Consider the following 24611-nt stretch of genomic DNA (forward strand, 5'->3'; position numbering starts at 1 on the left):
TATTATTTTGACGCCCGCAAAAACGTCTGTTATTCAATACGCTGTGTGCATTGGACGTCCGTCTTTCCATTGACTTCAATGCATTGCAGTCTGTTAAATCTCGGCAAAAACGGACGTTATTTTAAATATAAAAATCGGCCGCCTTTTTAATATTTTTGACATTGTGTGAACACAGCCATACACCGAGCATGAAAAATAATTCTTAGTAAATTACTTCAACCCTGCAAGTAAGGTTACCTATATAGTATATATAGTATATAAGGTTACCAGTGCCCATAGTATATATGGTATATAAGGTTACCAGTGCACATAGTATATATAGTGTATATAAGGGTAGCAGTGTATATAGTATACATGGTATATAAGGTTACCAGTGCACATAGTATATATAGTATATAAGGGTAGCAGTGTATATAGTATACATGGTATATAAGGTTACCAGTGCACATAGTATATATAGTATATAAGGGTAGCAGTGTATATAGTATATATGGTATATAAGGTTACCAGTGCACATAGTATATATAGTATATAAGGATAGCAGTGTATATAGTATATATGGTATATAAGGTTACCAGTGCACATAGTATATATAGTATATAAGGGTAGCAGTATATATAGTATATAAGGGTAGCAGTGCACATAGGGTGACATGCATGAAAAGGCGTAAATGCCTTTTTTACGTGCAGATGGGGCAACTCGGCGTAAAAATATTTGCAAACGGTATTTTTGTGAATATTTTTTTTGCATCTGTGCCACCTTTGCCAGTGGGGCGGAGAGGGGGTGTTGCGGCAGCACACAGAGGGGGCGCCGCATTTATCATTTTTCCAGGGGTGGGGGGACGTGCACTCACTTGGGGTTGGCAGACGGGCCCAGGTTTATGGTGGAAGTCATGATGGGACGGAGGCGTCTGCTGCTCCAGTGTCGATGTCACTCAATGATCTGTAAAGTGAAAAGGTCAGATCCCTTGTAGTTACCAGAAAGCTTCAGATTTATGAGGAAAGAGACAAAGTCAGATATAAGAACTATGAGGCTCATTCACATGTACCCCGGGGATCCCCAACCTGGGGCTCATTCACATGTACCCCGGGGATCCCCAACCTGGGGCTCATTCACATGTACACCATACACTGGGGAACCCCAACCTGGGGCTCTTGCACATGTACCCCAGGGATCCCCAACCTGGGGCTCATTCACATGTACCCCGGGGATCCCCAACCTGGGGCTCATTCACATGTACACCATACACCTCTCTGCTATTCACCTTAAAGCCATCAATGTATCTATTGACATTCACCATTGGGTATTGTCTCAAGATTGTCTCAAGATAGTCACAAAATTGGAGCAGAAAGACACTTTACAAAACCACAAAAAAAAAAAAAAAAACACTTAAAGGGGGATTCCTATCTCAGCTAATACACTTATACGGCTTGTTAAAGGTAAATATTTTTGCACATACAGTCATTTACCAAATGTGTCTTCTTCTCCGACCACCACTCTGCTCTAAAGGCAATGGTCTGGCTGGTGTATATGGGGATATAATGTAGATGTATACATACTGTATAATATATAAATATGTATATATACACCAGCCAGACCGCTGCTTTTAGAGCAGAGTGGTGGTCGGTAACCTAGACAAGAAGCTGTAAAAAAAAACGGGAGGAGAAGAGCAGCAGATCAGGAGAAGAGGAAGAGACGTTGCTGAATGTCTGTGCAGAAATATTTCCCCCGGTGAGTTGTGGACATTGTTGCGCCAGGATCACATTCACGTCTCACTTCAGTGACTCTGCGGAAAGAAGCTTTTGCTGTAAAGAACACGGCCCCAGTAGGGTAACATTACAGGATGGGTGACCACTCTCACCTCCCTGTATATAGCTGTATATACCTGTATATTAAGCATTCACCCCATTCAGGTTACACTTGTTGCTTTGTATATGTGGTCGCGGAGGTGTCGCCATTACGCTGCATTTATGCTACCGGCCGTTGTATGGAAATTCTAGGCTGAGACTTTGTTTTCTTCACAAGGATTAGAGATATGATGTGTAGAACATAGTGACCTCACCGGGGTGCGGGATACTATTACTTATACACCAGAAATCAGGCACAGAGTTCATTTACAGCAGGGATTGTTCACATTCACCAAGTAGACAAAGCTTAGCGGGAAGAAGACGCGTTCCTGCAGCCCAGAGTGTTAATAAAGCATTAGGACATTTATAGTAACATTTAACCTCGGAAGTTAATGATTAGACTGGTTCGGACTCCTGAGACCGGCTGTAATCCTGAGAGTATGTGACAGTGATCCTGGGAGTATGTGAAAGTGATCCGGAAAGTATGTGACAGTGATCCTGGTAGTATGTGACAGTGATCCTGAGAGTATATGGCAGTGATCCTGGTAGTATGTGAAAGTGATCCTGAGAGTATGTGACAGTGATCCTGAGAGTATATGGCAGTGATGCTGGGAATATGTGCCAGTGATCCTGGGAGTATGTGAAAGTGATCCTGTTAGTATGTGACAGTGATCCTGGGAGTATGTGGCAGTGATCCTGAGAGAATGTGGCAGTGATCCTGGTAGTATGTGGAAGTGATCCTGAAAGTATGTGACAGTGATCCTGAGAGTATGTAGCAGTGATGCTGGGAATATGTGCCAGTGATCCTGGTAGTATGTGGAAGTGATCCTAAAAGTATGTGACAGTGATCCTGAGAGTATGTGGCAGTGATGCTGGGAGTATGTGGCAGTGATCCTGAGAGCATGTGACACAGATCCCGAGATTATGTGGCAGTGATTCTGAGAGTACATGGCAGCGATCTCTAGAGTATGTGACAGTGATCCTGAGAGTATGTGGCAGTGATCCTGAGAGTATGTGACAGTGATCCTGAGAGTATGTGGCAGTGATCCTGAGAGTATGTGGCAGTGATCCTGAGAGTATGTGGCAGTGATGCTGGGAGTATGTTACAGTAAGATTATGTGACACTGATCCTGAGAATATGTGGCAGTGACCATGAGAGTATGTGTCAGTGATTCAGAGAGTACATGGCAGCGATCTCTAGAGTATGTGGCAGCGATCCTGAAAGTACATGGCAGTGATCCTGCGAGCATGTGGCAGTGATCCTGAGAGCATGTGGCAGTGATCCTGAGAGTATGTGGCAGTGATGCTTGGAGTATGTGACAGTGGTCCTCAGAGTATGTGGCAATGCGCTACACTCAGATTTTATTAAAGGAGAAGTTTGGCCAAAATAATTTTTTTTATATGTTATTACTTTGGAAAGTTAGACAAATTTCTAATATACATTAATTATGGGAAATGCACATATACTGCTATTTCCCTTACATTAGTAGATCAGGGAGACTTCAAATTATCTCAGAAACCGTGACGTCACGAATCAGGTGTGAGGGTGCGTGCACACTACGAAATTCCTGCATTAAACCCGCGGCGGATTCCGTCGCTCGTACCTACACGCGGCACTGCGCATTTCCGCCCGTGCCATAGACACTATTCTATGCACGGGCGGATTACGCATTCTGCCGAAAGAATTGACATGTCACTTCTTTCGGCGGAATGCGGAATCCGCCTGTGCATAGAATAGTGTCTATGGCATGGGCGGAGACGTGCGCCGCCACGTGCGGGTACGAGCGACAAAATCCGCCGCGGGTCATACGCAGGAATTTCATAGTGTGCACGCACCCTAATTCCTATGAGTACCATTGACTTCTATATATAGTGCGCCCCCTGCTGGACACTCTATGGATTCAATTGATGTGTATTTAAAAATGTAATATACAGTATGTTTTTGATTGAATACATTTATGGAATACTTTGAGGAGCAAGTGTCCTTGCTCCCCAAAGTTTTCTTTAAATGTATTCAATCATTCAATCTGGCAGGGAGGGGGGTGGGCGGACTGTTTAGTGATGGCCCTGGTACTACTCCCCCATTATCTGTTCATACTATGAGCAGATGATGGGGGAGTAGTACTGTGTATATGTGTCCAGCACTGAGCAGGGAGGAAGGGGGGAGGTAGTTAGATGCACAGGCACCTCTCTCCCTCCCTGCTCGGTGCCCTCCAAATCTACTGATTGAATACAGTTATGGAATACTTTGGGGAGCAAGGACACTTGCTCCCTAAAGTATTCCATAAATGTATTTAATAAAAAACGTACTGTACATTACATTTTTACATACACATCAATTGAATCCATAGAGTGTCCAGCAGGGGGGTGCACTATATATATATAGAAGTCAGTGGTACTCATTGACTTCTATATATAGTGCGCCCCCCTCCTGGACACTCTATTGGAATTACAGCTGATTCGTGACATCATATTTTCTGAGACAATTTGAAGTCTCCCTGATCTACTAAATTAAGGGAAATAGCAGTATATGTGCATTTCCCATAATTAATTTACATTAAAAATTTGTCTAATTTTCCATAAGTAATAACATATTAAAAAATACTTTTGGCCGGAGTTATCCTTTAACAGCTGTATGGGTATGCACGCAGTGAGTAAGTTTGGCGGAAACTCCGTCGCGGAATTCTCAGCTCGTTCCCGCTCACGAACTGCTGCGGGTGCACGCGTCTCCACAGGTGTCATAGACTTCATTTTATGCCCGGGCGGATTCCGCCCTCCATCCAAAGTACTTGATCATTCTTTGGACGGATGAAAGAATCTGCCCGTGCAAAGAATGGAGTCTATGACTCACGCGCACCCGCCGCAATCTGCACGCGGAAGAGAGTTTAGAATTCCGCAATGGAGTTTCCGTCAAAATTACTCAGTGTGCACATACCCTATCTCAGGAAACAGACTCAGTCCTACCTGTTCTGCTCTCCAGCTCTTCACTTCCTCCCTTTGGTCGTCTCTAGAGATGACTTTCAAGATGAGAGGGAGACGGAGCAAGTTGCAGGCTTTAATAGATGCCTGATGTCACCGATCTCACAGTGTATGTTGGTGTAATGCTGCCCGATGTTACTGATCTCACAGTGTGTGCGGGTGTGATGCTGCCCGATGTTACTGATCTCACAGTGTGTGCGGGTGTGATGCTGCCCGATGTTACTGATCTCACAGTGTGTGCGGGTGTGATGCTGCCCGATGTTACTGATCTCACAGTGTGTGCGGGTGTGATGCTGCCCGATGTTACTGATCTCACAGTGTGTGGGGGTGTGATGCTGCCCAATGTTACTGATCTCACAGTGTGTGTGTGTGGGTGTGTGCTGCCCGATGTTACTGATCTCACAGTGTGTGCGGGTGTGGTGCTGCCCGATGTTACTGATCTCACAGTGTGTGCGGGTGTGATGCTGCCCGATGTTACTGATCTCACAGTGTGTGTGTGTGTGGGTGTGTGCTGCCCGATGTTACTGATCTCACAGTGTGTGCGGGTGTGATGCTGCCCGATGTTACTGATCTCACAGTGTGTGCGGGTGTGGCTCCTGCCTTCTCTCATCTCAGAAGTTATCAGCACAGAGGGAGGACTTGGAGTGCTGGAGAGCAGAAGAGGTGGGACCACTTACCTTCGAATTAACTGTTGTAGATTTCCTCTCGGTCCCCGGCCTCTTCGTTTTTTTTTATGGAGCCGCTCTCTATATGTTATCCCATATGTTACCCCCCTCTCATTCTGTGGATAGGGGATTAGTGTGGGCAGAATCTTTCTTCCTGCAGCTGCAGTCCAGGTGGCTTATTCCTATGGGGCACGGCCGGCCGCAGATGTCGCAGCTTGGTGTGCTTCTCCTGATACATTGGCAGCTATTTACAGACGGGAGTGTAAAGTGTCGGCCGTATGTAAATCTGCTCCTACGTCCGGTCACTGGCATTACAGTTTCTTCCTCCTTTCTCCTTTTCGTTCCCGTTTTTAGTACAACAGAGAAAGTAAATATTTTATAAAGGGGATGGAGACCTGCAGCCCTCCTGATGTATCAGAACTACAACTCCCATCATGCCTGGAGAGCTGAGCTGGAGGGACGCAGGGTCCCAGGTGTAAAGAGACGTTATTACTTATTACAAATATATTCTCCGCTGGGGCAGGGACACCCAGGGACCCCCGGACACCCAGGGACCCCCGACCCCCAGGGCGCTATAATGCAGATCTGGTACAAAGGTTTGGTTTTCTGCAGTCACTGCCGGTGTTATATATAGAAGGAGTGACCACATTGTGGTACTGTCAGTGTTACGTGGTGTCCCACCACGGGTGTTGCTATTGGTTACACCCTTCATAAAAGCCTGTACTTTTAAGTGTAAGTTGTAATTTAGTAATACCAGAGTTTTGCCACAAGATGTTGTTGTTATAACTATGTGTATTCAGATATTGCACATAGATTATTGTTTGTTTATGTATCACATGGATCTGCACACCAATGAGAGTTCTTTCTTCTCTTCAGCTATCATCTCTCTCCTTACTTCTTCATACGCACTCCTCACCCACTCACAGCACAAGTTACACATGCTGTAGGAAGGAAGTCACATGGGTAGAGGAAGTGTAGGGTCTTTTGCCGTTAGACTCTGTAGAGGTAGGATGCTCCCTACAGTTTCTCCTCAAGTAACTGTATTCTACACTATGCAGTGTTAAGCTTCCACTAGAAAGGACAAGTCAGGGATCATCCTAAGCCATGCCGTGGACCAGAGGAACACAGTGCAGGATAGTATCCTCAAAGAAGTAAGGGAACTGATCCGGATAAAGCAAAACTGCTAGAAGCCTATGCACTCTATGTCACAGCACGGGTGTAATCAGAGAACTCTGACCACTCTGCTCATCCCAGGTAACAAGGTCTGGGGCTTGTGTCTCCCTCTAGGACGGGTCACCCGACACTGGTGGGCAATAGGTGGTGCAAAGACCAAAGAGTCAAAACACAGTCACAAGTCTTCTCTCTACTCTCAAGTAGTATTCTATTTCTACCTCTGAAGTTCCGGCAGAGCACAGAACTACTTGGGTTGGGACTCTCTCAACATCCTTCTCTCTACTCTTCTGTTCCTCTTTTCTACCCCTCATCAAGCAACTCAATCAGCACAGCTGTATCACTCCTTCTCCTCTCAGTACAGATCTGGACTCTAACGTATTAAGTAGCTTATCAAGTGTAACGTCTTGTATCAAGGCAAAGCTGTATTACCTGCTGCCTCCTTCAGGTATCTTCAGAGTAAACAAGATTATATTTATGATAGAGAGACTCTGTGATACCTCGTCAAGCACCGACTCAGCACACACACCTTCCTGGGGTCATCTCCCCTTTCTGTGGGTGGCAGTACCAATAGTCCGGGTGGGTCACTACTCCACTCTGGACCACTGTGATAAGTACCCAAGGGACCCAGCAACAACCCGGCAGGACACTGTCCACAGGGGAACAAGATTTAGCCGGCCACCATAACTGTGTGCCCAACCGGCACTGGCGTCACAACACATTACCACTGGGCAGAACTATACCTCGGCCAACCACCATAGGACTGGCGTCACGCTTAACCATCTAGCAAGTGATTGTCCGCACCTCCACACCGGGGGAGAGCCCGGGGCAGTCTGCACATTGTGGTACTGTCACTTATCTATATATATATATATATATATATATATATATATATATATATATATATATATATGAGAGCCCAGGGCAGTGTGCACATTGTGGTACTGTCACAGATAGATATATTATTTATATATATATATATATATATATATATATATAGGATAGCCCAGGGCAATGTGCACATTGTTGTACTGTCACAGATTTTATATATATATATATATATATATATATATAGATATATAGATAGATAGATAAACCAGCAGCACTCTGTTCTCTGTAGTTCAAACACAAAAAGTGACTTTTATTCCATATTGGTGCGACGTCTCGGGGCCTTTTTCAACCATGCTTGAAAAAGGCCGCGAGAGGCGGTTGAAATGTCGCACCTATATGGAATAAAAGTCACTTTTTGTGTTTGAACTACAGAGAACAGAGTGCTGCTGGTTTATCTACGTATATACTACAGTGGACCCAAGTCTACGATCCGACCCGCTGGCACCAGTTACAACTACGAGTAGTGCTGCTCTGATCCTTTGAATATATATATATATATATATATATATATATACACTCACCGGCCACTTTATTAGGTACACCTGTCCAACTGCACTTTACCACTTAATTTCTAATCAGCCAATCACATGGCGGCAACTCAGTGCATTTAGGCATGTAGACAAGGTCAAGACAATCTCCTGCAGTTCAAACCGAGCATCAGTATGGGGAAGAAAGGTGATTTGAGGCCTTTGAACGTGGCATGGTTGTTGGTGCCAGAAGGGCTGGTCTGAGTATTTCAGAAACTGCTGATCTACTGGGATTTCCACGCACAACCATCTCTAGGGTTTACAGAGAATGGTCCGAAAAAGAAAAACCATCCAGTGAGCGGCAGTTCTGTGGGCGGAAATGCCTTGTGGATGCCAGAGGTCAGAGGAGAATGGGCAGACTGGTTCCAGCTGATAGAAAGGCAACAGTGACTCAAATAGCCAACCGTTACAGCCAAGGTAGGCAGAAGAGCATCTCTGAGCGCACAGTACGGCCAACTCTGAGGCAGATGGGCTACAGCAGCAGAAGACCACACCGGGGGCCACTCCGCTCAGCTAAGAACAGGAAACTGAGGCTACAATTTGCACAAGCTCATCGAAATTGGACAGTAGAAGATTGGAAAAACGTTGCCTGGTCTGATGAGTCTCGATTTCTGCTTGAACATGACAATGAGGTCACTGTACTCCAATGGCCTCCACAGTCACCAGATCTCAATCCAATAGAGCATCTTTGGGATGTGGTGGAACGGGAGATTGGCATCATGGATGTGCAGCCGACAAATCTGCGGCAACTGTGTGATGTCATCATGTCACTATGGACCAAAATCTCTGAGGAAGCTTCCAGCACCTTGTTGTATCTATGCCACCAAGAATTGGGGCAGTTCTGAAGGCAAAATATATAGGAGAGCCCAGGGCAGTGTGCACATTGTGGTACTGTCACAGTGTTATATATATAGGAGCCCAGGGCAGTGGTGACCACCGTGTAACACAGCAGGAGCCGCCCCGCGCTCTTCCCAGACTGTATCAGTAGAGAATAGGATGACTTTATGCTTTTATAGCTGTTTTATGTCTGACTCTTCCGTCTATTATACTCCCACAGATCAACTATTTTGTTGCATTTTGTTCTGTATTCTACAATTCCTTAAAGGGGCCGTTCACCCTTTTTTTCCTTTCAAATCGTCTGGTGTCAGAACGTTATACAGATTTGTAATTTACTTCTATTAAAAAATCTCCAGTCTTCCAGTATTTATCAGCTGCTGTATGTCCTGCAGGAAGTGGTGTATTCTCTCCAGTCTGACCCAGTGCTCTCTGCTGCCACCTCTGTCCATGTCAGGAACTGTCCAGAGTACCTCTTTTAGCCTGTCTGTAGATCCTGTGATTCCCATGACATTTCCTTCTTGGAGTTGCAGCTTCAGGGGTGAGCAGTGTATTTGCCGGTTGATTTCCGCCATGATTTCGGCATTCACCCAATTTACAGCCAAACAAATACCAGGAAATACAAACAGTAGTTTGTTTTTTTTTACTGCAAATACTTAAAGGACAACTCCGAACAGGGCGATTTTTTGTAAAAGTTTCGGGGAGAAGGAGGCTGAAAGAAATAACGTGCACTCACCTCCCCCGCCTCCAGCACTGATGCCTCCACCACTCCGGTCCCCCAACCACTTCCTGTTAGAGAGACGTGACGTGTCAGGTCCGCTCAGCCAATCAGCGGCTGTAACAGGGTCCCACCTCGACCACCGACACATCACGACCCGTGTCCCCTTTCTAACCAGGAAGCAGCCGGGGACCCAGGAGATCGGAGCAGCGGTGCACAGCGTCAGCGCTGGAGCCGAGGAGGTGAGCGAACCTTGTTTCTTTCAGCCTCCCCCTCTCCTTTACAAAAAAAAATCAGAGTTGTCCTTCAAAGTGACTGTACCACCAGGCCCAGGCTGAAGCACTGGAGGCGGCCGACCCACCCTTAGTGGGAAGAAACCCCCGCCCCTCTATGACCTGACTCCATTAGAATCAATGGAACCCTATCATAGAGGGCCGGGGGTTTCCTCCCACTAAGGGTGGGTCGGCCGCCTCCAGTGCTTCAGCCTGAGCCTGGTGGTACAGTCACTTTAAGACACCAGTGGAGGGGGAACACCAGAGATCAGGCTCAACTCCTGCTTGAAATGAAGCTGGTCAGGTGATCAGCTACACATACAACAGACCTCCTCCACTCAGGTGATCAGCTGTGGATACATCCCCCCCCCCCCCCACACCAGGTGATCAGCTGCGGATACATCCCCCCCCCCCCCCACTCAGGTGATCAGCTACAGATACAACAGATCTCCTCCCCTCAGGTGATCAGCTACACATACAACAGACCTCCTCCACTCAGGTGATCAGCTACAGATACAACAGACCTCCTCCACTCAGGTGATCAGCTACACATACAACAGACCTCCTCCACTCAGGTGATCAGCTACAGATACAACAGACCTCCTCCACTCAGGTGATCAGCTGCGGATACATCCCCCCCCCCCCCCACCAGGTGATCAGCTGCGGATACATCCCCCCCCCACCAGGTGATCAGCTGATATGACAGACCCCCCTCCCCTCCACCAGGTGATCAGCAGTAACTGCTGCTGCTCCTCAGGCGTCTGATCTGGCTCTGATCCCTTGTCGGGTCACCCCCCCTCCCCCCACCTCTATAACGGTGATATCCCCAATAAAGCAGCTGAGGAATCACCACAACTCCCATCATTGTAGGACGCCGTATAACAACCTGTGGCTCTCCAGCTCCATCAGGAATGATGGGAATTTAGTTTCTGAAACAACCGGACAGCAGCAGGTTGGGGAGGCTGGAAGCCATTGTTGTGTCCCCCGACCCAAGCACGGCTCATTCTACATCACCGCCCTGCGCAGCGGTCCGGTCAGAGATTAGTCGTCCGTCATAGTTCTCTATCAGCGCAGACTTTCCCTGGTTTATGACACTACAGACTGATGGGAACTGGTGGCGCCTCACATGGACAACAGCTAATCCTGTGGATAGAACCAAATATCCAGCTGGGAAACCGTCCGTGAGGCTGAAGTCACACAGCGCAGTTATTGTGCCAAAACCAGAGGAGGATTCAAATGGGACAGAAAATATACAGACAGGATGTGGCTACAGCACACCGTCACCCCCTCAGGTACAGCTACAGCACACTGTCACCCCCTCAGGTACAGCTACAGCGCACTGTCACCCCCTCAGGTACAGCTACAGCACACCGTCACCCCCTCAGGTACAGCTACAGCACACTGTCACCACCTCAGGTACAGCTACAGCACACTGTCACCGCCTCAGGTACAGCTACAGCACACCGTCACCCCCTCAGGTACAGCTACAGCACACCGTCACCCCCTCAGGTACAGCTACAGCACACTGTCACCCCCTCAGGTACAGCTACAGCACACTGTCACCCCCTCAGGTACAGCTACAGCACACTGTCACCACCTCAGGTACAGCTACAGCACACTGTCACCGCCTCAGGTACAGCTACAGCACACTGTCACCACCTCAGGTACAGCTACAGCACACTGTCACCGCCTCAGGTACAGCTACAGCACACCGTCACCCCCTCAGGTACAGCCACAGCACACTGTCACCCCCTCAGGTACAGCCACAGCACACTGTCACCACCTCAGGTACAGCTACAGCACACTGTCACCACCTCAGGTACAGCTACAGCACACTGTCACCCCCTCAGGTACAGCTACAGCACACTGTCACCCCCTCAGGTACAGCTACAGCACACTGTCACCACCTCAGGTACAGCCACAGCACACTGTCACCACCTCAGGTACAGCCACAGCACACCGTCACCACCTCAGGTACAGCTACAGCACACCGTCACCCCCTCAGGTACAGCTACAGCACACCGTCACCCCCTCAGGTACAGCTACAGCACACCGTCACCCCCTCAGGTACAGCTACAGCACACCGTCACCCCCTCAGGTACAGCTACAGCACACCGTCACCCCCTCAGGTACAGCTACAGCACACCGTCACCCCCTCAGGTACAGCTACAGCACACCGTCACCCCCTCAGGTACAGCTACAGCACACCGTCACCCCCTCAGGTACAGCTACAGCACACCGTCACCCCCTCAGGTACAGCTACAGCACACCGTCACCCCCTCAGGTACAGCTACAGCACACCGTCACCACCTCAGGTACAGCTACAGCACACCGTCACCACCTCAGGTACAGCTACAGCACACCGTCACCACCTCAGGTACAGCTACAGCACACCGTCACCACCTCAGGTACAGCTACAGCACACCGTCACCACCTCAGGTACAGCTACAGCACACCGTCACCTCCCCAGGTACAGCTACAGCATACCGTCACCACCTCAGGTACAGCTACAGCACACCGTCACCTCCCCAGGTACAGCTGCAGCACACCGTCACCACCTCAGGTACAGCTACAGCACACCGTCACCTCCCCAGGTACAGCTACAGCACACCGTCACCACCTCAGGTACAGCTACAGCACACCGTCACCACCTCAGGTACAGCTACAGCACACCGTCACCTCCCCAGGTACAGCTACAGCACACCGTCACCACCTCAGGTACAGCTACAGCACACCGTCACCACCTCAGGTACAGCTACAGCACACTGTCACCCCCTCAGGTACAGCTACAGCACACCGTCACCCCCTCAGGTACAGCTACAGCACACCGTCACCACCTCAGGTACAGCTACAGCACACCGTCACCTCCCCAGGTACAGCTACAGCACACTGTCACCCCCTCAGGTACAGATACAGCACACTGTCACCCCCTCAGGTACAGCTACAGCTACAGCACACTGTCACCACCTCAGGTACAGGTACAGCTACAGCACACTGTCACCCCCTCAGGTACAGCTACAGCACACTGTCACCACCTCAGGTACAGCTACAGCACACTGTCACCACCTCAGGTACAGGTACAGCTACAGCACACTGTCACCCCCTCAGGTACAGCTACAGCACACTGTCACCCCCTCAGGTACAGCTACAGCTACAGCACACTGTCACCACCTCAGGTACAGCTACAGCACACTGTCACCCCCTCAGGTACAGCTACAGCACACTGTCACCACCTCAGGTACAGCTACAGCACACCGTCACCACCTCAGGTACAGCTACAGCACACTGTCACCCCCTCAGGTACAGCTACAGCACACTGTCACCACCTCAGGTACAGCTACAGCACACTGTCACCCCCTCAGGTACAGCTACAGCACACTGTCACCCCCTCAGGTCGGCCCAGGAGCTGACAGATTCCCTTTAAGCTTTTTATGCTGCATTTTTACATTTGTACCCAACATTTTGGTGATTTTCTCCCTCTCAGTCTGGTTAGTTCCCTCCATCACCTTTCACTGACAGGAAGCGGAGATTTAGAGACCTCCCTGGGCGCCAAAACAGAAAAGTCTTTGGTTGTTGATAGTAACGCGGGATGTCACTTATAGAACAGAAGAGGCAAACAAGATCATCTTGTCTTCACATGTTAGGAAAACAATCCCTGTTGTGTATACACCGAGAGCGATCAGCAGGATCGTCCCCATTCACCTCGCTGATCCGTCTGACTGCGAGCGATCAGCGTGGAAGACAATGAGGAGATGTGTCACCTCCAGGGACCTCAGTGTGTACATGTCCTAAATAGGACAGGGGTGACCCCGGCTACAAGGTGACCGGACAGCAGATGGATGCAACATCTAATGGCCGGGCCTACATGGTGACATCACATCCAATGACTGCAGCATGATGGCACCACCGCACTATAGTTACCACATTGGGCAGTGGTTGACCCCCTGGCTACGAGGTGACCTATCAGGTCAGCAGATGGATCCAACATCTAATACCCGGGCCTACATGGTGACATGACATCCAATGACTGCAGCATGATGGCACCACCGCACTATAGTTACACTAAACATTTTTTATACTTTTAGTTGCAAGTAATTTTGCCTCAGTGTAAGTTGTGTCACTTATCTACAATTTGTTTTATTTTAACTTATAATAATTATACAAGTTCGACGACTGGATGCGGTTTGGTTGGAGTGACGCCGCTCAGCCGGTGCTCCTGGCCTTAACGTTAGTGTCAAATAAATGAACCCTGACCCCATGTGACCTGACGGAATGCTGAATGTTCATTTATCTGACACTAAAACTCGATCACACTATATACTAACAATCACACTATATACTAACAATCACACTATATACTATTCTATATACTAACGTTCATACTATATACTAACTGTCACACTATATACCATACTATATACTAATGATCACACTATATACTAATGATCACACTATATACTATTCTATATACTAACATTCATACTATATACCATACTATATACTAACTGTCACACTATATACCATACTATATACTAACGATCACACTATATACTAATGATCACACTATATACTAACAATCACACTATATACTATTCTATTTACTAACATTCATACTATATACCATACTATATACTGTCACACTATATACCATACTATATACTAATGATCACACTATATACCATACTATATACTAATGATCACACTATATACAGTACTAACAATCACACTATATACCATACTATATACTAACGATCACACTATATACTATTCTATATACTAACATTCATACTATATACCATACTATATACTAACTGTCACACTATATACCATACTATATACTAATGATCACACTATATACTATTCTATATACTAACATTCATACTATATACCATACTATATACTAACTGTCACACTATATACCATACTATATACTAACTGTCACACTATATACCATACTATATACTAACGATCACACTATATACCATACTATATACTAACGATCACACTATATACTAATGATCACACTATATACTATTCTATTTACTAACATTCATACTATATACCATACTATATACTGTCACACTATATACCATACTATATACTAATGATCACACTATATACCATACTATATACTAATGATCACACTATATACAGTACTAACAATCACACTATATACCATACTATATACTAACGATCACACTATATACTATTCTATATACTAACATTCATACTATATACCATACTATATACTGTCACACTATATAACATACTATATACTAATGATCACACTATATACCATACTATATACTAACGATCACACTATATACCATACTATATACTAATGATCACACTATATACCATACTATATACTAATGATCACACTATATACCATACTATATACTAACGATCACACTATATACCATACTATATACTAATGATCACACTATATACAGTACTAACAATCACACTATATACCATACTATATACTAATGATCACACTATATACAGTACTAACAATCACACTATATACCATACTATATACTAATGATCACACTATATACCATACTATATACTAACGATCACACTATATACCATACTATATACTAATGATCACACTATATACCATACTATATACTAATGATCACACTATATACCATACTATATACTAACGATCACACTATATACCATACTATATACTAATGATCACACTATATACAGTACTAACAATCACACTATATACCATACTATATACTAATGATCACACTATATACAGTACTAACAATCACACTATATACCATACTATATACTAATGATCACACTATATACCATACTATATACTAATGATCACACTATATACAGTACTAACAATCACACTATATACCATACTATATACTAATGATCACACTATATACCATACTATATACTAATGATCACACTATATACTAACAATCACACTATATACTATTCTATATACAGTGGTACCTTGGTTTAAAAGTAACTTGGTTTAAGAGCATTTTGATTTAAGAGCTCACAGTTTTTCAGAATTGTGACTTGGTTTAAGAGCATTGCTTTGGTTTAAGAGCTCCCTGTACTGGGTGGGAGGGGGAGTGGGGGAGGGGCATGGTCTGCATAGCGGGGTCTACAGCACTGTACTCTGACCCAGGAAGTCTCCCTCACCTTCCAAATTATAGCAGATCCACTTCAGGCTGGGGCTTACATCAGGGGACAGGATTGTGGAGGTAATCTCTCCATAGCTGTAACCCCTCTCTCCCCGGACAGAGAGCGCTGCATGTATGTGCCCACATCTGCCCTGCTCATTCCTTCCTGCTCCCTGCAGTCTCTGCCCTTGTGTTTCCCATCCTCTCCATTACGGGACAGTAACTTATAATATCACATATTCTGCTGTTTCTGAATGTTTGTTTCATTTGTTTTACATGTTATTCAGAATGATAAATCATTATTTTTGGGGTGTGGAACCAATTGTCTGCATTTCTATGATTTCTTATGGGAAAATTTGCTTTGGTTTAAGAGTGGATTTGGATTACAAGCGCTGTCCCGGAACAAATTATGCTCGTAATCCAAGGCACCACTGTACTAACGTTCATACTATATACCATATTATATACTAACGATCACACTATATACCAACAATCATACTATATACCATACTATATACTAACAGTCACAATATATACCACACTATATACTAAGTCACACTATATACCACACTATATACTAACAATCATACTATATACCATACTATATACTAACGATCACACTATATACAGTACTAACAATCACACTATATACCATACTATATACTAATGATCACACTATATACCATACTATATACTAATGATCACACTATATACCATACTATATACTAAGGATCACACTATATACTAACAATCACACTATATACCACACTATATACTAACTGTCACACTATATACCACACTATATACTAACTGTCACACTATATACCACACTATATACTGATGGTCACACTAGATACTAACAATTATACTACACTACTGTATATACTATATACTGTCACATTATGAGGCAGCAGTATATTGGGTGTCTCTGTTGCCCTTAGTGTGATATTACACGGCAGCAGCAGCTTTACATAGGACTGCAGACATCTGGGTACAGAGTTACATAACACATACAGCTGTACTATATATAACATATATAATATGTCTCCTCCATCTACCACATATAGACAGTGACAGCTCCCCCTATAGACCACCCAACTGAGAAGACCCCCCCATAGGACACCATGGCTAAATGCAGGTTGGGCGCTCTTCTCAGAGATCTCGCTGTACTGGGGAGTTTTAAATAGAAGTAAATTATTTATAAATCTGTATAATTTTCTGAAACCAGGTGATTTGAAAGAAAACTATTTTCACCAGAGTTCTCCTTTAATGCACAAGCAAAGTTAAACAGAACTTAGTTCTGCCACATAGACGACTATTACCTGCAAATAATACCGTCATTCCATTCTTTATCAAAAGAGAAATTTGGCAGCATTGTTACTTTCCCACATCACATATATAGTATATAGTCTCTATTACACCTGCCGCCTCTATAGTCTCTATTACACCTCTCTCCTCTATAGTCTCTATTACACCTCTCTCCTCTATAGTCTCTATTACACCTGCCGCCTCTATAGTCTCTATTACACCTCTCTCCTCTATAGTCTCTATTACACCTCTCTCCTCTATAGTCTCTATTACACCTCTCTCCTCTATAGTCTCTATTACACCTCTCTCCTCTATAGTCTCTATTACACCTCTCTCCTCTATAGTCTCTATTACACCTCTCTCCTCTATAGTCTCTATTACACCTCTCTCCTCTATAGTCTTTATTACACCTCTCTCCTCTATAGTCTCTATTACACCTCTCTCCTCTATAGTCTCTATTACACCTCTCTCCTCTATAGTCTCTATTACACCTCTCTCCTCTATAGTCTCTATTACACCTCTCTCCTCTATAGTCTCTATTACACCTGCCGCCTCTATAGTCTCTATTACACCTCTCTCCTCTATAGTCTCTATTACACCTCTCTCCTCTATAGTCTCTATTACACCTCTCTCCTCTATAGTCTCTATTACACCTCTCTCCTCTATAGTCTCTATTACACCTCTCTCCTCTATAGTCTCTATTACACCTGCCGCCTCTATAGTCTCTATTACACCTCTCTCCTCTATAGTCTCTATTACACCTCTCTCCTCTATAGTCTCTATTACACCTGCCGCCTCTATAGTCTCTATTACACCTCTCTGCTCTATAGTCTCTATTACACCTCTCTCCTCTATAGTCTCTATTACACCTCTCTGCTCTATAGTCTCTATTACACCTCTCTCCTCTATAGTCTCTATTACACCTCTCTCCTCTATAGTCTCTATTACACCTGCCGCCTCTATAGTCTCTATTACACCTCTCTGCTCTATAGTCTCTATTACACCTCTCTCCTCTATAGTCTCTATTACACCTCTCTCCTCTATAGTCTCTATTACACCTCTCTCCTCTATAGTCTCTATTACACCTCTCTGCTCTATAGTCTCTATTACACCTCTCTCCTCTATAGTCTCTATTACACCTCTCTCCTCTATAGTCTCTATTACACCTGCCGCCTCTATAGTCTCTATTACACCTCTCTGCTCTATAGTCTCTATTACACCTCTCTCCTCTATAGTCTCTATTACACCTCTCTCCTCTATAGTCTCTATTACACCTGCCGCCTCTATAGTCTCTATTACACCTCTCTGCTCTATAGTCTCTATTACACCTCTCTCCTCTATAGTCTCTATTACACCTCTCTCCTCTATAGTCTCTATTACACCTGCCGCCTCTATAGTCTCTATTACACCTCTCTCCTCTATAGTCTCTATTACACCTCTCTCCTCTATAGTCTCTATTACACCTCTCTCCTCTAGTCTCTATTACACCTCTCTCCTCTATAGTCTCTATTACACCTCTCTCCTCTATAGTCTCTATTACACCTCTCTCCTCTATAGTCTCTATTACACCTGCCGCCTCTATAGTCTCTATTACACCTGCCGCCTCTATAGTCTCTATTACACCTCTCTCCTCTATAGTCTCTATTACACCTCTCTCCTCTATAGTCTCTATTACACCTCTCTCCTCTATAGTCTCTATTACACCTCTCTCCTCTATAGTCTCTATTACACCTGCCGCCTCTATAGTCTCTATTACACCTCTCGCCTCTATAGTCTCTATTACACCTCTCTCCTCTATAGTCTCTATTACACCTCTCTCCTCTATAGTCTCTATTACACCTCTGGCCTCTATAGTCTCTATTACACCTGCCGCCTCTATTACACCTCTCTCCTGTATAGTCTCTATTACACCTCTCTTCTATAGTCTCTATTACACCTCTCTTCTATAGTCTCTATTACACCTCTCTCCTCTATAGTCTCTATTACACCTCTCTCCTCTATAGTCTCTATTATACCTGTCTCCTCTATAGTCTCTATTACACCTCTCTCCTCTATAGTCTCTATTACACCTCTCTCCTCTATAGTCTCTATTACACCTGCCGCCTCTATAGTCTCTATTACACCTCTCTCCTCTATAGTCTCTATTACACCTCTCTCCTCTATAGTCTCTATAACACCTCTCTCCTCTATAGTCTCTATTACACCTGCCGCCTCTATAGTCTCTATTACACCTGCCGCCTCTATAGTCTCTATTACACCTGCCGCCTCTATAGTCTCTATTACACCTCTCTCCTCTATAGTCTCTATTACACCTCTCTCCTCTATAGTCTCTATTACACCTGCCGCCTCTATAGTCTCTATTACACCTGCCGCCTCTATAGTCTCTATTACACCTCTCTCCTCTATAGTCTCTATTACACCTCTCTCCTCTATAGTCTCTATAACACCTCTCTCCTCTATAGTCTCTATTACACCTGCCGCCTCTATAGTCTCTATTACACCTCTCTCCTCTATAGTCTCTATTACACCTCTCTCCTCTATAGTCTCTATTACACCTGCCGCCTCTATAGTCTCTATTACACCTGCCGCCTCTATAGTCTCTATTACACCTCTCTCCTCTATAGTCTCTATTACACCTCTCTCCTCTATAGTCTCTATTACACCTCTCTGCTCTATAGTCTCTATTACACCTCTCTCCTCTATAGTCTCTATTACACCTCTCTGCTCTATAGTCTCTATTACACCTCTCTCCTCTATAGTCTCTATTACACCTGCCGCCTCTATAGTCTCTATTACACCTCTCTCCTCTATAGTATCTATTACACCTCTCTCCTCTATAGTCTCTATTACACCTGCCGCCTCTATAGTCTCTATTACACCTGCCGCCTCTATAGTCTCTATTACACCTCTCTCCTCTATAGTCTCTATTACACCTCTGGCCTCTATAGTCTCTATTACACCTGCTGCCTCTATAGTCTCTATTACACCTCTCTCCTCTATAGTCTCTATTACACCTCTGGCCTCTATAGTCTCTATTACACCTGCCGCCTCTATTACACCTCTCTCCTCTATAGTCTCTATTACACCTCTCTCCTCTATAGTCTCTATTACACCTCTCTCCTCTATAGTCTCTATTACACCTCTCTCCTCTATAGTCTCTATTACACCTCTCTCCTCTATAGTCTCTATTACACCTCTCTCCTCTATAGTCTCTATTACACCTCTCTCTTCTAGTCTCTATTACACCTCTCTCCTCTATAGTCTCTATTACACCTCTCTCCTCTATAGTCTCTATTACACCTCTCTCCTCTATAGTCTCTATTACACCTCTCTCCTCTATAGTCTCTATTACACCTCTCTCCTCTATAGTCTCTATTACACCTCTCTGCTCTATAGTCTCTATTACACCTCTCTCCTCTATAGTCTCTATTACACCTCTCTCCTCTATAGTCTCTATTACACCTCTCTCCTCTATAGTCTCTATTACACCTCTCTCTTCTATAGTCTCTATTACACCTGCTGATTTCAGTTTCTCATTCACCACTTGTGTTGCAGTTATGGGGACTGATCCAATCATCCTGGTTTCCCGATATTTCTATAGACCCCCCCGGCTATATGCTTAGTGCATTGTGGGTAGGTGACATCGGCGGTCTCTATGCACCATAGAGCGAGCAGAATTGTTGTATTATCTTTGCATTAATAGCTTTACAGCCTCGTATAGCTGTATATATACCTGCAGCTGCAGAAAGTTCTGATTCTTAACCCTTCACACCCCGCACCCAGCAGCCACTTCTCCTACCTGTAAAGCAGTGCAGGGGTGTGGGGGGGTCCACTCTCCCAGGCGTCTCCGACCCCGAATTACTTAAAACTAACAACAAAACTTGTTTTTTAGTTCAAGGAGGTGGGGAAAAAAAGTAGCCGGGGAGGAGGCGGAGGAGGAGGAGGAGGAGGGACGGGCGGGGGACGGTGTGAAGGTCAAATCCATTTCTCTCAAGGAGCGCCTGGGGTTTAGCCGGTTAATGGATAATCCCTCAGTGTTTGGGCATTTTTTATAGGGAATTAGAAGTGCGGGGAGGAATGGTTCCCAGACTCCCATCCGGTCAGGTGCGATCTCAGCGCCGGGGAAAGAAAAGCAGCAGGACGGGAGGCGGATAGAAAAAAACGCAACTATTCACACAGAAAATCCAGAAAAACCGGGCGACCACACAAGTGTCACGTAGATTAGGAGGAGAGAGACGGATGAGGGAGAGACGGGTGTCTGACAAGGTTATTTATACCAGGACGCCCTGCAGCCAGACATTTTATTAAGCTTGGTTTGGGGTTCGGCCGGGCAGGTGACTTCTATCCCATACAAAGTATATACATGTAGGAACAGTGTCATACAGCGCCATCTGGTGGCGGAAAGCGCTCACCACTTCTCCGTGGTCTTCAATGTCCTCCAGCTGCTGCAAAACTACAACTCCCATCATGCCCTACAGCCAACCTGTGGCTCTCCAACTGGTGCAAAACTACAATTCCCATAAAAGCCTGCCAGGCATGATGGGAGTTATAGCTTTGCAGTAGCTGGAGAGCCACAGGTTGACTGAGGGCCTGATGGGAGTTGTAGTTTGGCAGCCGTGGGGAGCCACAGGGCTACACACTGTGCACTTAGTACTGGGCGGCATTCCATCAGTGGGGTTTTCATAGTCGGTGTCGGCTGTAGGGCATGATGGGAGTTGTAGCTGTGCAGCAGCTGGGGAGTCACAGGTTGGCTGTAGGGCATGATGGGAGTTGTAGCTCCCATCAGTCGGGGCTACACACTGTGCACTTAGTATTGGGCAGCATTCGATCAGTGGGGTTTTAATAGTCAGTGTCTCAGTGACCGGTAGGTTCCCTATAGAGGGCATCCCGGGTGATATGGGGCACAGGTAATGAAGCATCCCAGGTGTCCGTCAGTCAGTAGAGTCCTCCGTATTCTTGAACATAAGGATGGAGTTGTATATTTTCACCGCCGGTCCCAGCTTGATGCACAGGATCTTGACAATGTCCGTCTGTGTGAGGAGTAGGAGAGCCTGTCCATCTATCATCTGTGCGGAGGGAAGAGGAGAACGGGGACACTGGTCACTAAGGCTGGGGTCACACTGCGTTTTTGCAATCTGTTCAATGTATCCATTATTAATTGGTTACTTTTAACGGACAGAAAAACATAGTCAACACTACTTTTGTGTCCGTTAAAAAAAAAAAGCATCCGTTTGTTTTTTTTTATAATGGAGGTCAATGGAAAAATGGATCTAAACAGATGGCACATAATTGAATCAGTTTTTTCCATAAAACATATACGTTAAATTAATTGCAAAACTGCAGCATGAACCTGGCCTTATATGATGAGTATCAGCACAGTAACCTGCATGGGATACACAGACAATCAACGTGTGTGTGTATATATTATATATATATATAAACACTGGCATCTATATTCTGAGCTGCACACATCCCCCCAGGTCAACCCGGCCTAACAAAGAGAACCTCAAGAGGGCGCCGTCACATAGAGACCACTGGGCATCTGTGCTGGGTAGGTCACAGCTACTGGACATTATTATCAATATATCTATATAATAGCAGCATACGGCTGCCACATCCTGTATCATATCACAGATCCTGGGACTGGGCGGTCACCTCTCCTTCCCTCTTATACTGATGACAGACGGTGACATGGATATAACTACCAGACAGAAGATGCGGCTAGGGGGATGTCAATCTGGGTGAGGCCTCAGGCATTGGCCCTTTCTGTGTGGCCGTTTTTACACTTTTGTATTAAAATAACAGCCGTTGTTTTCAGTCTTCAATGGTTTTCATTGAAGTCTATCGGAAAAATGGCCGTTAGTCCTCATAATGCACAAAATAACAGCCGGCAAACTAATGTTCTGGACATTTATTGTCAGCTGTTCTCATTATACCAGCGTATACACCATGTGTGCATTATACCAGTGTATACACCATGTGTGCATTATACCAGTGTATACACCATGTGTGCATTATACCAGTGTATACACCATGTGTGCATTATACCAGTGTATACACCATGTGTGCATTATACTCAGAGTCTGCGCGATTCACCATCCGTTCCGCAAAAAGATACGCCGAAAACCTACTCCAGTCCTCAGCTGGCGTAGGTTTTCGGCGGTGCGCACCAGAGCGCACAGGATTTATGTAGAGGCAGTCTGCCTCTACATAAATCCCCGTAGCGCCGGCGATGCAGGGACATTTATAAGTCCGGCGTAAAAAACGTCGGACTTAATAAATGTTCCCCATGTGTGCATTATACCAGTGTATACACCATGTGTGCTTAATACCAGTGTATACACCATGGGGGACATTTATTAAGTCCGACATTTTTAACGCCGGACTTATAAATGTCCCTGCATCGCCGGCGCTACGGAGATTTATGTAGAGGCGGACTGCCTCTACATACTTTCCGTGCGCTGATGCGCACAGCAGAAAACCTACACCAGCTGAGAGCTGGAGTAGGTTTCCTGTGTATCTTTAACACCCCCCCTTCCACACCTCCTCCCCGCCCCCCCTGGCGTACGAGGCAGAAAGTGGCAATTTGCGAATATTTTATTCGCAAAACGGCCATTTTGCAAATAAAATATTCGCAAATCTGCACTTTCTGCCGAAAAACAAAGATACGCCACTTGATACATGTCCCACCCATGTGGGCATTATACCAGCGTATACACCATGGGGGACATTTATTAAGTCCAACGTTTTTTACGCCGGACTTAAAAATGTCCCCGCATCTCCGGCACTACGGAGATTTATGCTCCGATGCGCACAGCTGAAAACCTACGCCAGCTGAGGACTGGAGTAGGTTTTCGGCGTATCTTTAAGTGAAAAAAATGCTGAATCGCGTGGACTATGAGTCCGCACCCCCCATTCCGCCCCCCTCCCTGCCCCCCTGGCGTACCCGCCGGAAAGAGCCGATTTGCGAATATTTTATTCACAAATCGGCCGTTTTGCGGATAAAATATTCGCAAATCGGCTCTTTCCGCAAAAAAAAAAGATCGTCGTGACTAGGCAGGGAGGAGGCGTAGCCTGTCTGCGCCTCATTTATCATGATCCAAATCTACACCTGCTTGAAACAGGTGAAGATTTAGTACGCCAGCCACAGATTCTGGCGCCCGGCCGGCCGGATTCACTAAGAAGCGCCTGCCTCTTTGTGAATCCTGCCAGAGAAAAGGGGGCAGGGCCTAATATAAGACC

The 24611-nt window shown here is 45.4% G+C and overlaps 2 protein-coding genes across 2 annotated transcripts in view; both read right to left on the minus strand.

The window, feature by feature from the left end:
- The window catches only part of SGK2 (serum/glucocorticoid regulated kinase 2), a 38836-nt gene extending 17527 nt beyond the window's left edge, over positions 1 to 21309 (minus strand). The window contains exons 1-2 of the mRNA XM_069952527.1: positions 21169 to 21309; positions 854 to 942 (exon numbers count right to left, since the gene is read on the minus strand). Coding sequence (XP_069808628.1) covers positions 854 to 894 — 41 coding nt within the window. The 5' untranslated portion in view covers positions 895 to 942; positions 21169 to 21309. The remainder of the gene's footprint in view (positions 1 to 853; positions 943 to 21168) is intronic.
- Positions 21310 to 22001: 692 nt separating this feature from the next.
- The window catches only part of L3MBTL1 (L3MBTL histone methyl-lysine binding protein 1), a 36681-nt gene continuing 34071 nt past the window's right edge, over positions 22002 to 24611 (minus strand). The window contains exon 20 of the mRNA XM_069951743.1: positions 22002 to 22435. Coding sequence (XP_069807844.1) covers positions 22301 to 22435 — 135 coding nt within the window. The 3' untranslated portion in view covers positions 22002 to 22300. The remainder of the gene's footprint in view (positions 22436 to 24611) is intronic.

This window comes from Dendropsophus ebraccatus, chromosome 14 (genome assembly GCF_027789765.1).
Source record: "Dendropsophus ebraccatus isolate aDenEbr1 chromosome 14, aDenEbr1.pat, whole genome shotgun sequence".
Classification (NCBI taxonomy): Eukaryota; Metazoa; Chordata; class Amphibia; order Anura; family Hylidae; genus Dendropsophus; species Dendropsophus ebraccatus.